The 17,211-nt window shown below is 35.6% G+C and overlaps 2 protein-coding genes across 2 annotated transcripts in view; one reads left to right on the forward strand and one right to left on the reverse strand.

Moving 5' to 3' along the window:
* The window catches only part of LOC148939868 (dnaJ homolog subfamily C member 1), a 68,093-nt gene extending 60,444 nt beyond the window's left edge, over positions 1 to 7,649 (reverse strand). The window contains exon 1 of the mRNA XM_089105769.1: positions 7,511 to 7,649. Within this exon, the coding sequence (XP_088961895.1) occupies positions 7,511 to 7,636 (126 nt within the window). The 5' untranslated portion in view covers positions 7,637 to 7,649. The remainder of the gene's footprint in view (positions 1 to 7,510) is intronic.
* A 212-nt stretch (positions 7,650 to 7,861) lies between these two features.
* LOC148939869 (uncharacterized) overlaps positions 7,862 to 17,211 on the forward strand; it is a 33,437-nt gene continuing 24,087 nt past the window's right edge. The window contains exon 1 of the mRNA XM_089106254.1: positions 7,862 to 7,986. Within this exon, the coding sequence (XP_088962380.1) occupies positions 7,875 to 7,986 (112 nt within the window). The 5' untranslated portion in view covers positions 7,862 to 7,874. The remainder of the gene's footprint in view (positions 7,987 to 17,211) is intronic.

Raw genomic sequence — 17,211 nt, forward strand, 5'->3', positions numbered from 1 at the left:
CTGGACCTGTCTACCTGTCCCCTGGAGAATATAAATTATTAAGCAAGATAATGCAATCCCTTACTTGTTCCTGGTCATGTATGGCCTGCAAAGTTAACCCCCCTCTTCCCCCCTCTAGTGAGCAAGCTATGATAAATAAGCTAGCATTGTGTTATGGACAATTCCTTGAAATCTTTCAGGGAGGATCTTAAGAAGGAGTTTGCCACCACAAGTAAGTTGACCCAAACACTTTCCCAACAGAGAACTGACATTAAAAGTGACATTGTTGCCCAGGTTAGTGGTATTGCAAACAGGGTATCACATATAGAAAGTTCTCTACAATCAGTTTGTTCCATTTCAACTGTGAAGGACCTAGTGGTTTCTACAGTGTCTTCTAAATTGTCTCAACTTCCAGCAACCAAATTAACTGAAACTGATGTTTGTCAGATAGCATGTTCTGAGTGCCAGTGTTCTTCTCTTCTATGTACCATCAACTGAATTAAGAAGGCAAATAATACAGAAATCCTTTGAAACAAAAGGATCAATCAGTTTCTATGGTGATAGTCCTAAGGAGGATCACATAAAGCACAAAGCTCTAGTTGAGGAGCTGAAATACAGAAAAGCAAAGGGAGAGGCAGATTTGATAATTTGTAAGGGTGCCATCATTCAAAAAAACTTGCCAAATGGAGTAATCCCCCAACCACTCCCATGCCCCATTAATGTTTGTGCTTCCTTCTACCTCTGTTAAATGTTTATGGACTTGCATCACCAAATTCTTGTCTCTCAATAGTCTAGTAATGAACATAATAATAATATTTCCCTGTCTGATGCTGACATTTCTCTTGTTTCTTCAGCAAACACTTGCTTACCTGATGTTTCTTGTTTGTTGTATCATAGAGCTATATCCAACAACTTTACCAGTTCTTTAGTTCCTGCATCCTCTCACATTCCTACCTCTCAGGGAATCCCTAGCTCCAATGTTGATAGCCTCCCTAATAAGCTCTCTGAACTTTCCTTTCATATGGAATCAGAAGGAGTAGACATTGCAGCAATTACAGAAGTTTCACCAAAAAATACCTTGTTAGTCTTATCTCCTGATAAAATCAAAATCAATGGTTACCAACTATTTTCTAATCTGAATTCCCCACTTTGCCACAGAGGAGTGTGCTTTTGTGTAAGAGATGGACTAAATGTTAGTCTCATTCAATTCAATTCTCTTAATACTGATGGAATTTGAGTCTGTGTGGATTAAAATACACAATCAAATAATTTCAATTGCAGTGGGTGTTGTTAACAGAAGCCCCAGCACTCCATGTGTTTTGGACTTTGAATCTAATTTGGCTGCCATGTTGTCTCATGTGATGTCCAAATTTGCAAGCTATGATTTTGTCCTTATGGGGGACTTTAACCTTCCTGAAATTTAATGGATTAATGGATCTGGTTTTTGTGATTCTCCTTTTTTGTCTACCCTCTCTGATAATTCCCTCTGTCAAACAATCTCACAACCAGCTCGTTTCAGGGAAGGTCAAGTCTCCAACACTCTTGATCTGGTTATTCTCAGTAACCCTGACCTTCTTATAGAGGATGTAGTAACCACACCTATTGGTAGTAGCAACCATGTAGTAATTATTTCACAGTTATGTCTGCCTACCAAACAACCTTCTTCTAAGCAACCAAAATATCTAAACTAAAAACTAGTCTCTGAAAAACTTGCCAATGTCAAGTGAAAAAAGCTTATTACTGATGATATTGATGAGAGTTTGTCAAATGTAAAAACAGAAATCCTAAATGTTGAAAAGTCATGCACCAGAATTTTTCAGGCAAAAAGCTTACCCTTTTTGACTACTAAAGTAAGCAAGTTAATCAATAGAAAACACAGAGCATGGAATCACTATAGAAAAAATAAGATGACAGAAAATTATCTAGTCTTCAAATCCTTTTGTAATCAAACAACAAATCAAATAAAGAATTTGAAGAGAAGGTTTGACAAAAAACTGGTTGAGGAAGTTAAGGATAACCATAAATCTTTCTGGCATTATGCCACTCAAAAATGTAGCAGCAGATGCATAATACCAGATATCCTGGATGATAGTAAATCACTTGCTGATCCTGAGCCAAAAGTTGAAATTTTCAACCAATATTTCTCTTCTGTTTTTTCATCCAATTCCAGTATTGTATATCCTACACCTCCTTTATATGATGTATCACATAAGAAACCAATTCTGATTACAGATACTTTGGTTCTAAAGGAGATTAAATCCCTCAAACTGAATAAATCTGTTGGTCCAGAGGGTATTCACCCATGTATCCTACATGAATGTCATACAGTTTTGTTTCAACCTCTTTCCCTGCTGTTCAAACTATCATTAAATTTTTCTAAACTACCTCAGGACTGAAAAACTGCACACATCATCCTTATTTTTTAAAAAGGTTGTAAGGACCTTGCTGAAAATTATTGACCCATCAGCATGACATTAGCAGTTGTTAAGGTTCTTGAAAGAATAATCAATTCTGCAGTTGTTAAACACCTTGAAGCAAACAATGTTTTACACAGTTCACAACATGGCTTTTGTTCTGGTAGATCTGTTGACACCAATCTCCAATCTCCTTGAATCATATGATCACATCACCAAGTTGCTTGATATATGGGGGACCTGCTGAGATGATTCTGCTTGAGTTTTCTAAAGCTTTTGACAAAATGTGTCACAATTCACATCCAATTAAATTATGCACAGTAAAGCTTGAAGAGAAATCTCTTCTCTGGATACTTGATTTTCTTTATTTGCAAAATCAGTGTGTTCAGTTGCTTGGTGACTCTGGTAATAGCTTTCTTTCATCCTCAATATGCAAGTCCTGAGTTAAGTTCCTCAAGGAAGTTTTTTGGGTCCTACACTATTTAGTATCTTGACCAATGATGCTTCTTCCATTATCAGCAGTAAATCAACTCTATGCAAATGACCTGAAACTTTTTGGACCAGCTATGTCCTGTGAGATCAAGCCACTGCTACAAAATAATCTTCAACTGCTGGGTCATTGGGCTGAGGCCTGGCTTCTTGAATTCAATGTTGCTAAGTGCCTTATCATTCACTTTGGCAAACTGAATCCTTGCTGCTCTTATTTTTATTTAGGCCATTCCACTTGTTCCCCTAAGTAATCAGTCTTCTTTACAAAGGACTTGTGCATCCTAAGCTTGAAGTTGAAATGTCTCTTGCCTCTCTATATTTTAAAGAAGACATGAAGGTTCTTGAAGATGTGCAGAGACATGTCATTAAAGTGACATCCAGCATGCAAGAGCTTTCCTACCTTGTAAGACTATCAAAGCTGAATCTCACTACACTTGTTTACAGGAGAAATAGAGGGGATGCCATTATAGCCTTTAAGCTATTGAGGGTTAATGTTCTCTCAGCATTATTCCCTCCTGTTGGTACCAATTCAAGAACTAGAGGTCATCACATGAAACTTGTCAAGCAGCCTACAACATCTAGAGTCTGTACTTAATTCTTCTCAACAAATATTGTCAACAATTGGAACAAACTATCTAATGTAACAATTACTGCTAAATCTATTGATGTTTTTAAATGGAGTCTAAGATGCAGAGTGGTCCTCCAGAAAGTGTAAACTCAATTGGGATGCTACTGAAGATGGAGCAGCACCTGGTCACCAGTGAACCTTGCATACAACTAGTTATCATTCAAGAGCTCTACAAGGAGAAATTGGATAAGGTTTATATTAACAGACTAATCAGATGAATAAAAAAAACAACATACCACTAGCATCAGAATTTCATCCTGAGTCCAAATATAACACTCATTTCTATTGCAGATTATTTTCAAAATTACTTCAAAGCTTCTTTAAGTTTCTTCAATTTTCCTGGGTTTCTTTTTTTGCAGAAACATCATGGCAGAAATTCAATTTGAAAAATACTAAATTTTGCTGAAAGCTGTGATTTGAGTTGAAATATACTAAATCTTGTTGAGTGGTGATTTGATATGAAAAAACTAAATCTTGTTGAGTAATGATTTGATTTGAAAAATACTAGACAGTTTGAATTATTCATTTCTTTTGGGAAACACTTACCACCAGCATAAGAATTTCATCCTGAATCCAAATATGACATTCATTCCATCACCCAATCACAGTGCCACCACCAAAGTGTTGCAACGCTGCTGGCGCACCACATGCAGCATGTGTGGCACAAACTGGCACTATGAGCATCCAGTTTCAAACAGTTTATGGTAACATACTGTAAGCAAGGAGCAACCTGGCTCAATAGTAATCAAAACTCTAAAAAACTGAAATTTGATACCAATAGAACATAAACAGAATCGAATTTTTATGCTGATTTCAATGTATAAGTTTCATCAAGTTTATTCTTACCCATCAAACTTTACAAGACTGAAAAAAATTGCTTTACTTTTGGAAAAAATGGGGAAATAACCCTAAAAAGTCATAGAATCTTAATGAAAACACCATCAGATTCAGCAAATAAGAAAACCCTACTGTACAGGTTTCAAGGTCCTATCTGCAAAAATGTGGAATTTTTTTTGCCAGAAGAAATATCACAAATGTTCATTTTTTTTTTTTTTTCAGAGGTGATCATCAGTAGTCCTAGAATATCACAACAGTGCTCAGTCAAACGGAAATTAAAAGTTATAGTGCCTATTTTAAGTAACCAAGAAAATTTGAGGGCAACTAGGCCCTCTCCCACATTCATTTTTTTCCCAAAGTCAGCCAATCAAAATATTGAGACAGCCATTTTGTTCAGTAATAGTCAAAAAATTTGAAAACTATTTCTTTGAGGAAGACTTAATCCCCCACAGTCCCCAGGGGAAGGGCTAAAAAATCCCTCTGAAAACGTCTGTATACTTCCCAATAACCAATACTGTATTTAAAATGGGCAAAGCTCATAACTTGTAGCCCTTCCCCTGGGGCTGTGGGGGATTAAGTCATCCTCAAAGACATAGTTATCAAATTTTTCAACTATGCTGAAAAAAATTGCTATCTCAATATTTTGATCAGCTGACTTTGTGAAAAAAAAGGAATGTGGGAGGGGGCCTAGTTGCCCTCAAATTTTCTTGGTTACTTAAAATAGGCACTATAACTTTTAATTTCTGTTTGAATGAGTGCTGTTGCAATATTCTAGGACTACTGACAATCACCCCTGGAAAAAAATGAAATAAATGTGTATCTGTGATCTTTTTTCTGGCAAAAAAAAATACAAAATTCCACATTTTTGCAGATAGGACCTTGAAACCTGTACAGTAGGGTTTTCTTATTTGCTGAATCTGATGGTGTTTTCATTAAGATTCTATGACTTTTAGGGGTTTTTTCCCCCTTTTTTCAAAAATAAAGCATTTTTTTCAGTCTTGTAAAGTTTGATGGGTAAGACTAAATTGATGAAACTTATATATTTGAAATCAGCATAAAAATCTGATTCTGTTGATGTTCCATTGGTATCAAATTTCAGTTTTTTTAGAAATTTGAATACTATTGAGCTGGGTTGCTCCTTGCTTACAGTTTGTTACCACAAACTGTTTGAAACTGGATGCTCATAGTGCCAGTTTGTGCCACACATGCCGCTTGTGATGCACCAGCAGCATTGCAACACTTTGGTGGCAGCACTGTGATAAGTTTTTCCCCAAAAAATGAATAATTCAAACTGTTTAGTATTTCTCAAATCAAATCACCGCTCAACAAGATTTAGTATTTTTTATATCAAATCACCACTCAACAAGATTCAGTATATTACAATTCAAATCAGAGCTTTCAGCAAAATTTAGTATTTCTCAAATTGAATTGCTGCCATGATATTTCTGTGAAAAAAAAAACAGGAAAATTGAAGAAACTTAAAGAAGCTTAGAAGTAATTTTGAAAATAATTTGCAACAGAAATGAGTGTTACATTTGGACTCAGGATGAAATTCTGATGCTAGAGGTATGTTTTTTTTATCAATCTGATTAGTCTGTTAACATAAACCTTACCCAAGAAATCCTTAGACTGCTCCTAGCTGCAATTTAAGATTTAGATTTAAAATAAACATCTCTTTTGTTTCTAGCATGTCCTCTTCTGGAGATCTACTGGTAAATATTTACCAAATCATATTATTGAGTTACAATTAAAGTGAATATACCACTCAATGCCTTTTTTTATGTTCTTTACAAATATAATAATCATTTTTGTTGGAAATGAATTTTAGTCCCCACCCCTATATATACCAATTCAGGGTATATATTTGCACATTAGGGGGGTGGGGGTAATTTAATTTCTGATGTAAATGAGAGGTAAGTTTAAACTTTCCCTCACCCCCCCCCCCCTATTGTGCAAATAATCATTTTTGTTATAAATGAATTTTACCCTCACCCTTGTATATACCAATTCAGGGTTTATGTTTGCACATTAGGGGGGTGGGGGTATATTTTATTTCTGATGTAAACGGGAGGTAAGATTAAACTTTACCCCCACCCCCTAATGTGCAAATATACACCCAAATTGGTATATATAGGGGTGGGGATAAAATTCATTTCTGACAAAAAATGATTATTATATTTGTAAAGAGCATAAAAAAAACCATCAAGTGGTATATTCACTTTAGTCCTAAATCAATAATATGATTTGGTAAATATTTAACCAAATATATACCCTAAATTGGTAGGCTATATATAGGGGTGATGGCTAAAATTCATTTCTGACAAAAAATAATTATTATATTTGTAAAGAGCATAAAAAAGGGCATTGAGTGGTATATTCACTTTAGTCATAACTCAATAATATGATTTGGTAAATATTTATCAATCTACTATTCTATAAATTTACCCAATTTTATAAATCTTCAAAATAATGAAGGTTTTGAAATAGGAGCTTGGGACTTCAGTACCCAGTTTAGGATACAAGTCTAGTGGACATTGTTCATCATTAATCAACACAAAAATCTTGGTTATTCCTGTTGTAATTCCAGTGGGCTTTCCTAGTAGGCAAAGCTTATATGATATGAACAATCTCAATTGCCTAATTGGCTGTAAGTCCTGTGGACATGGTCAGTCATAAATCTCTGAAAACCTTTTATTTGGGGTAACTAACTACCTTCAGATTGCTCATAGAACTGACAGTATATTTGAATTAGCTTACTGTTACATATGGGCAAATCTCTAGCATTTTTATGGGGGGGGGGAGCAAGAGGGGTTCATATCCAGATAGCCTAATCAACAGGCATGGGCTGTATATTTGTTTTTTCCAAATTATTGGGGGGCAACTGCCACCACAAACAACAAACCTGCCTTTACATGATAAACTACTAGCCTATAGGCATATTTTTAAAAACAGGCCATGTCTGCTTCTGAGGATCTGATAATAACTTATCTTATGTTCCCTCTGTTTTGGCCTATGTTGAAAGGTAGGCTATGTATTACATTAAGGAGCTGAAGTTCACCTGTTCAAAGAAAATCACCAAAGGAAAACTCTGTATAAGGGAGTTTTAACTCAATTAAACTTGGCCCTAGGCCTGGTTGAGCTTGTAGGCTAATAGCTTACTTACAGGGGCAATGTCTAAGAACTCATAAAAATTCGTATTAACTTCTTCAACAACATCAAATATTTCAAGTTCAAACGATTCCCATGCCAAACAGAGCCCAAAACTCATGAACAGGAGTAAAGTTCTCATTTCAGAAACAACGTTTTATATGTTTAAATAGCCTGTTTTATAATGAATCATAATATTCAAAATCAAATCCCTAATAGAAGCTCACCTGAAAAAAGAATTAATATTAGCTCTTAGCAAACAATTTATAATAATTTAGATTTTATTTTTATTAGCTTTCATAAAATTTTCGAACCTATTTTTGACATAACAATATTTGACAGATGAATTTAGTTCTTTCTACAAAATTCAAATTTCAAAAATGCAATCTGTGACACCCAGCAAGTTAGATAAACTTCAAAAGCTGACTGATGAATACCAGAGCCTCTGTGTGCTCAAATATAACCGACGAAAAGTTTCCGAAAGGCTGAAGTGTAATTGTTCTTTGTCTGTCATTTCCTTCCAATTAAGAGGTCTTAGAAGGGGCTTTAATTTATGAAGGAGAGATATTAGACTTAGGCTGTGCGACTACCTCAAAAGAAAGATATTTTGTTTGCTAATTTATTAGAAAAGCTGATGAAGTCAGTTAGGGTTCTTTATCAGAAGGTAAAATTCTGAGTGATGAGAGTTATGGTATTTAGGTAGTTATTAAGTTAGGGTAAGCTAGGTGTCTGAAACTTTCAGGGATGGATCTAAAGCCCAAAACATATCCTTCTGGGAATGTGTTTTGTAACATCCCAAAAATTAAACTTTCAAGAGTTAATCCAAGAAATAAAATACACCCTGGGAAATGCTATCAAGCTACTAGGCCTATTTCTATCCTTTTCTTGTTACTAGGGCTTAAAAATTGCATAGGCTAGATGATAGGTTTAGGCTATTTAAATTGTGGCAAAAGCATTTTACCTTGATTTTAGGTTTGCAGCCTCTTTCTTGATGTTTTCACTCATCCTTGCTAAATTATATGGCCCACTGCAAATTTAGCATGAACTTTACACCACCCCCCTAATGTGCAAATATGTACCCTGAATTGTCCACTACAAAGTTTTGAATTGCAAAATTCACTGCTATTTTGGTTGACAGCATATGAAAAACTTGAAATGGTAGGAAATGTTTTATATTTATTATTATTATTATTTATTTTTAACCCACACTACAGTGGCGCCAATTCACGAAAATGTAGGGGGGGGGCAAGGATTTTTTTTTCGATTTTTTTTTTAATTAAGATGCAAAAAAAAGAACAACATTTAGCAAACATACCTAAAACAGGGGGTAGCGGCGAGGTCGCTGCTTGGCAAAATCGTTGACTAATCTATCCAAATCCAGTTTCTTTACCTCCTCTTTTTCAACGGCCATTATCATGAGATCACTGAGTCTTTCGTTTCCCATCGTCGATCGCAGATAGTCTTTCACACGCCCTAATGCCGAGAAGAATCGTTCATTACTGGTAGTGGTCACAGGCAAAGTAGCAACTAGCTTCATCAGTTTTAGCACTGCAGAATAGGCAACTGGGAGGTCGGATAAGATTTCGATAGCTCGAAGAAGATCCATTTTTGAAATATCACCTTTTGACAGATGCAGCTTCGCAAGAGAAAGCTGGGATTCTATGGCATGGTCGTCAACACCGAGAATCTCTTGATAATGACACATAACTCTTTCTACTTTTGAAATTTCGAGAAAATTGGAACTTGAGGGGTCGAAGGCAGATAAAGCGTCGAGCAGAGGCATATTCTGCATGAAACGTTGGTCCATCTCACTCGTGAAAAGATCTATTACCTCAAAGTACAGAAGTTTACTGCAGTCTGATTCAACTGGCTGACTGATATTGCGTTTACCGGTTGTTGAGTTTGAAAGAAAGGCTTTGAGACGAATGGAAATGGCTTGACTTCTCTTATTTCGAGCACTGGTTTTAGATTGTGGAGATTTCGATTCCTGGATATCGTTTAAAGCTAAGAATTCAGTTATATGTTTTTGCTTAAGTTGTTCCATTCATTATCATTTCTCAGCTTTTGGAGTGTCTCATATGTCCCAGAAATCAGTGCAAGTGCCTTATAAATCAACAAACTTCTGGATTGAAGTTGCTCTGATAAACAATTTACAATGACTAATACTTTTTCCATTATGTGTAAAGTTGAAACAAAAGAGGCAGAGTTGATTTTGTCCAGTAGTCCTTTTGCTTCACATGCTGCTTTGCCGTTGGAACTATCAGAGACTGTGGCAAGCACAGCAACAATACAATCAAATCTGGCCTTCACCTTCAAAATAGAGCAGACTGCGTAAAACCAGCGAGTCTGGATGGTCCTCTCTAGCTCCAAGACTTTCTGCATGCTAATACGCTGGGATTCCACAAATAGCTTGTGACGAGTATTGCTGCATGATATAAATGCATAAAGTCTTTGCACCACAGAGAAAAATTCAGAAAGTTCGCTGATATTTTTTAGGCAGTCAGTCAAAACCAAGTTCAATCTGTGGGCGTGACAGTGTACATAAACTGCATGAGGCACCTTCTCCCTAAACTTTGCTTGAACTCCAATAAATTCCCCACTCATAACAGATGCGCCATCATAACATTGGGCAATACACAGCATTAAATCTACACCAAGCTTTTCTATAGTTTCACAGATTGAGGTGGATAAGCTCTCGGCGTCTAATTTGTGCATGTGACAGCAGCCGATTGGTCGCTCCACTACTTTTCCATTTGATATGTACCAGGGTAGGATAACTTATTGTTCTTTTCTAGAAACGTCTTTTGTCTTGTCAACAAGAATAGCAAGGTAATTAGCCGATTTTAATTCTGAAATAATATCTAGGCGCAAGGCTTTTCCTATCAGTGTAACTGCCTCATTTTGGTACTGATGACTGCCATAGTGACCATATCGGCGCTGTAACTTGGCCTTCAGCTTTTCGTCGCCTTTAGACATTTCCTCCATCAATTCAACCAAATTACCCCGGTTTGCAGATGTTTCTGATTCGTCATGACCCCTGAAAGCAAGACTCTGGCGGCCAAGAAAGCAAATAGTGCGAAAAATGTACTTCACATGATCTCTATTTTCCTGAACCTCTTGAGATCTGGATTGAATTAAGGCATTTGCTATAGATTTCGAAGTATCAGTACTCATTATCTTAAATTCCGTCCATGCTGACATACAATGCCCATGTCTTTCAGAACCATCATGTTGCTTTAATAGAGCAGAACTGTCTTTCCACTTGCAAAATCCTGACTCAATGAAAACTCTTTTTCCAGCAGTTCCTCCAACCCTTAGAGTCCCTATAGAAAAATGGCGATAAGCAAAACAAAACACAGAGTTCAAATTTTTTGAGCATTTAATCCATTCATAAGTCTTATAGTCATGTTCACTGACTTTCCTTCCATTAGAAGCGGAAGCTGGATATCTCTCAAGAATAGGTTGAGCTGGTTTGTTGTGACGCGTCCTAGAGATATCTGAGAGAGTTTCTTGACTGCTACTGGAACCCGCAAGGGGTTCAGTGATGCAGACCGAACTTTCATGTTGATCTGAGCCATTTATTGTTCCGCTTGTTTCCGAAATTATGTCACAGGTGGGGGAATTTATGTCAACTAACCCGAGACTTTGGGCGCTGACACTATTGCCAGTTTCTTGCACTAAAGTTTCTTCATTTTTCTTCAGCATTTTCACCGAAAAAAAATCCAAAGTTTGTTGTCGCTTTTTACTAATAGTTAAAAGAATAGTAGACAATGACTTCACTCAGACACTGCAAGAGAAGAACTGAAGAAACACGTAGAAACTCAATTAGAAAATCTCTCCCATACTCCACGGTGAAACTACCCTGCTTAGAAACCCCATAAACCAATCACTTACATTTCCTGTTCACAACAGTCCCATACACTCCACTGGGACTAGTCATCCCATAAACTATTCAACAACGTCAAGAATGTGCTGACCAAAACCCCTTGAAACCCTAGAACACATTTCCTTTCCCAGCTACTAAAAAAGGCAATATACAAAACTCATAGTTTACAACAAATTCTTCACAAGAACAATAACACACGGGTACTGACCACATGAAGCTTAGTTTTGAATGAACCCTACTCGGAAATAAAATAGTGTAGACACGCTCGCTCTTAGACATTTCAAAACAAGATTATATAATTAGGGCACCAGTTTGTTGGTCGTATTTATTGGACCAGTTGCTGGTTTAATATAGCACATAGCTAAAATAGAAAATAGCTGTGAAATATAAATAAGAAGGTAATTTTCAAAGTGTAGGGGGGGGCCATGGCCCCCCCTGCCCCCCTAATTGGCGCCTCTGCCACACTATACAGAGGTACAATACGTGGAGTATCACGAGGAAAAACACAAAAAATGCGACACAAGACAATATATAAATAAAAAATTACCAAATTACAGCGTAACACATAATAATTTAAAAGAAACGAGAGCAAAAAAAAAAAAAAAAAAAAATAATAACGTGAAAGGAGGGGGAAAAGAGGAAAAGAGAAAAAAAAAAACTGACAACATGCAGAATCTAATAAGCAGGCATTAATATTATCATTATTGGATTTTTACTCACTCTTTACAAATCTAAATTGTAGAATGACCAAACAGAGAAAAACAACTAAACAAATAAAAGAAAAAGAAAAATAACTTACAACTGAAAAAACCTGATAAGGTGATGGTGCGGAGAAAAACGGATAAAAGCAGTATTTGAAAGTTTTCTGTGTAGTGCTTCCAGTTTTTCAGTAATATTAGGAACAAGAAATTTATTAATTATTACTCGGTTTTTGGTCCAAGGTGGAAGAAACAACAAAAATTTACAAAATCTAAAATAATTAATCCAGATTCTTTTTAACACATTTTTCTTCAGAAGGAGAAAAATTCCAGATGCAAAAAGAATTGAATGGTCACAAAAAGTTGAGTAGAGCTTGGCTAACGCGAGTTTATTATATTTACCTCTATTGGCAACAATCTTAGTATATCCTAATTTAATTTTCATATTAATATCTGAGACTGTGCGCTGGCGCAAGCTCGGAAGACTATTAGTAATAGAAATACCAAGTCATCGAAGAGAATCTACGAGAGGGATAGTAAAGCCACTACAGCGAAGGGAAGTTCTAGAAATATTATTAAAAGAAAGAAATTTACATTTATCTACATTAAGAGAAAGGCCTATGTCTGAAAAAGAAGTGGCAACACGAGAAACCATGTTAGATAAACCAGTTTTAGTACGGCTTATAAGAAGCAGATCATCAGCGTAAGCCAGGTAGGAAAGATCAGAAAAACCGGAGAGATAGGTAGCCAAAATCTTTGCCAGAACTCCTGAAATACACAAATTAAAAAGGGTCGGAGATAAAACTCCACCTTGCCTTAAACCTCTTTTCAATTTAATATTAGATGCAGGCACAGATTTCAGCAAAAGAAAAGAATTAGAGTACCAGTACCAAAGAAGCAAAATAACCGATAGATTGACACCGTAACCACGAAGAGCAGAGAAAAGCTGACTATGACATACACTATCAAAAGCTTTAGATAGATCTAAAGTACAAAGATATATACTCCTTCCCTTAGAAGAATTTTCAAGGAGCAAAGAAGATAATACACGATGTGCGTGTTGACAACCTACTCCGGGCTTAAATCCAAACTGGTTATCTCTCTCAAGCATATTATTAGTCACAAAAGGTATTAAAACATGGTCAAGAACTTTACTAAAAGTGCAAGAGACAGTAATAGGTCGGTAAGAAGAGCAAATGAAAGGAGAATTCCCCTTCTTTAAAATTGAAGAGACAGCACCACACAAAAAACTCTCCGATACACTAGAAGTACAAATACACATCTGGAGAAGTAGGTGTATATGGTTAATAAGGGGGGAGCAATCTAATAAAAGGTGAAATCTAGATATACCATCATTATCAACATTATCTGATTTAAGTTTCTTAATTGCTTCAATTACAGATGAAAGAGAAATAGGAACACAGAGACGCTGAGATAGAGGGGTACTAAAAATAGCAGAAAGAGAATGAGAATACAAATAATGCACACGGTAATTAACATTAGAAAAAATAGACGAGTAATGGTCATGCCTAGCAGATGCAGGAAGACAATCACTATTTGGTACATCACTTCTAATTGACTCAGAATTAATAACTTTTCGCCATTCTCTCTTTGACACTGGAAAATCCATACCACGATAACGCATAGACTTAAGATATTTTTTATATTCCCTGCGGGTCTTACGCCTAAGGTCAGAAACAATAACATTTGAGTTGCCTAATAAACAAGGTTTGAATATTTATAAATAGCATAAGTATTTTTGGAATACATTACTCTTGAACAACTTATTTATATACTAGGGATGTGTTTTAACCACTTTTCAATAACTTAACTTTTGTTGATAACTTCTTTGTGTGATTACAAAACTGAAATACCTTTGGGGCCTATTTAAGGGCTTAAGATGCAATTAGCCCCAGAAACAATTCTTGAATTATGAAAGACCATAAAAAAAGGCATCAAATGATGTTCGCACTTCCATCTCAGCTAAATTATATGGGATACCACCAGATGGCTAATTTGACAGTGTATATATACACAAATCTTTAAATCAGCCGATCAGTATTATAAGCCTAGGAGCCCAGCTGGACATAAGGAAACGTGTTAAGAAAACAATTCTTACTCCATAATATGCAGGATAATCATTGTTAACACATTTTGCAGGGGGAGAACCTTTATCTTCACTTATTTCCTTGTTTTGCAGTTTTTCTAAGAAATTCATAAATTTCTTAGAACCTATATATTTACAGAGTATATATCCCCACCCCTCTAATGTGCAAATATATACCCAGAATTGCATCCTGAATCTAAATATAACACTTATTTACATTGCAAATGAACTTTACCCCCATATTAGCCATATGGTGGATGTTCAGATTATATGACCCACTAGAAATTTACCAAAAAAAGAAATAAACCTCTAAATTTTCTATCCCATCGTCTCTCCAAAGAACCAATAATAATTGCTAGCATTGCAATTATGTCCTCCTCCTCTCTAACTAGGTATAAGTTTAGCCCTAGGAAACAAAAAAAAAAGTTGTCAATTTGTTGGTTTTGCCATCACTTTTGTGGCTTATTTCTCATCAACAGTCAGTTAATAATGAAAAAACTACAAAACTTTTGGGTTTTAGATTCTTTCCATATCAACAATGTCTGATGTTAACTTGTAGGTACATTTTTTATTTTGAAATAGGAGCATTTTACAGCAGTGGCACCAAATAAAAAGGCAGTGAGGATTACTCATTTTGGGATGTTTATTGTAAGACATCACTTACCTTATCCCCAAGTTTTTGGTTTAGCAGAAAATTTAGTCTGTAGTAAAGCAGATGATAAAAAAAAGGTACAATTCTTTTTAGATCTACAGCTTAAGTATAGAATAAAGAAACTATAACATTCAATAAAACACTAAGAAAATTGCCAATCAACATAGAGAGTTCAAATATTCATCAGTAGGTCCAGATAAAAGTGAAGTACAAGATGAGTAAAATATAACATACAAACATATTTATTCTCTGAAAATATAATAAAATCAATTTTACCCATCAAATAGTGAATAAAAAAGAGAGAGAGTCATGGGCATAGGCAGCATATTGTCTAGGGGGGGGGCAGTCAATAGTGTGGTGGAGGGCCTTTCATCAACTGCTTTTTCAGCCATATCTAATGTAAATTTGAAGGTCTAGGGGGGGGGCAGCTGCCCCCCCTCCCTATGCCCATGGAGAGAGTAGAGGGAGGGGAGTCACTTGTATGATTTTCTGCAACATAGGGAACAAAATTTCTTTTATGTTTATGGGTCTAGAGGACCTTAAAGCTCTCAAATGGATTAAGGCTAGGTGATGTCTTTCATTTGAGAATTTTATTATGGCAAAATGAGCCATTTGTTCAGACTGAACAAGGTTGGGAAATTCAAGGGGAGAGGCAAATGACAAGAGAATAGTGGATTTGTTTTGCGATTATAAAGAGCACTACAAATTCAGCAAAAGCAAATTTTTCCTCCCTTCCCTTGCTCAAGTGTTACAAAATTTATTTTACCAGAAATGGTGATCCCAGAGCTGAAGTTAGGTTTTTTCTCATGGTGGGTGGAATATAGACTTGGCTACCCTTTGCTGCACCATCAGCATTGTAAATATTGCAATTTTTGCCCCTAAATGTTATTTAGCCTCTTTTGCTGCCCCCCCCCCAGTGTGCTGTCCAGGGTGCTTTCTCTCTTTTGCCTCCCCCTAGGTCCAGCCCTGGAGGATACAGGGTCTTTTTTTTAAACAAAAGATAATTTCTATGCATCTTTTGAACTGTTTCTTTTCTGTCCTCCAATCCCCTAGAGATATTATACAGGGCAGGTATAATTGAGTATTGAAAATTCTCAAATAGCAGGATTATGGGCACCTAAACTTATTAAGGAGTTTAGGAGAGAGATGGTGATATTTATATGTTGTAAAAGACCGTCAGTAATCATTTGAGATTATAACATTTTTACAATACAAACTACATTTCACGTAGGATAAAATGAATAAGATAAGGTAGAGACAACATTGTTGACTTTGAAGGAATGACTGTCATATTGGTATTAATAGCTTAATTTGGGATATCAGTTAATATGGATCATAATCAAATCATTCAAAATTTTCCATGCACTTGAAGAGTCAAAGGGGGTTGAGTCTGTTGATCTGTACAAGGAATAAAGTTAGACTTGATGGGGTCCTCTATGGGAGACCAGTGTAAAAGGGAAGAGGGGGAATAGATGTTGAGGCAATTAACTGCCTGCATTCTATTAATTCATTCAAAAATTTATCTACCACAGTTTTAGAGTTAATTAAATAAAAAGCTTTTTGTAAGTTAATTAAATAAAAAGCTTTTTGTAAGCTTTTCTAACTCTAAGATTAACTACTTTACTACTCTAAGATTAAGCTAGATGTTAGGTTTTTTCAGTGGTTGAAGTAGAATTGAAGTTTCCAAGTTTTTTAAGGTCAAACATTTGGAATTACCTCTTTTCTTTTCAACTAGTCAGCAAAAAAACTTTAAACATATTCTTCCAAAGTCAGTTATAAGTGTAATGGCCTGGATACCACCAAAACCTTGTTTATTGCCTTTCTTTTTATGAAGAATCTACTAGTAGAAGTAGTTTCATTAAAAGTCAAAAACAAAACTTTTAATAAATTATTAAAAAGGATTTAATTGGTTGAACTGGATTGTCAGGTGTTGCACTATTTAATGTTTTGATTTCATCTTTATAGGGGAAATAATATTAAAGATGAGTGACACAAAATCAAGAGTGGGAAGGAGGCTATGTTTTATAGAAGAAAGGAATTTTTTCTTCTTCTATTTCATCAACCATGGGCTTTTCAGTCAATACTTTTCTGCCCTTTTCCTTTTGATTCATTCTGTGAGTTGATAAGAACTACTGCAAGTAGTTGTTCCTTATTTAACTTCCATTGGCTTGAATCTGATTAGATATCATGCAGTAAAACTTTTGATTCTAGGAGTTGAAATATCAGAAGATATACATTGAGTTATATTGCATGTCTGAGTTAGTTGCATGTCTTGCAGGACATATGATTTAATGTAATTTAAGGTAATGTATTTTAGATAGGTGCTTGTTGCAGAAGGGAGATAGATTTGGTATGTTCTTATTTAACTGTACCT

The sequence above is a fragment of the Artemia sp. Qi Xiang Cuo genome, chromosome 20, assembly GCF_049724085.1.
Source record: "Artemia sp. Qi Xiang Cuo chromosome 20, ASM4972408v1, whole genome shotgun sequence".
In the NCBI taxonomy this organism is placed as follows: domain Eukaryota; kingdom Metazoa; phylum Arthropoda; class Branchiopoda; order Anostraca; family Artemiidae; genus Artemia; species Artemia sp. Qi Xiang Cuo.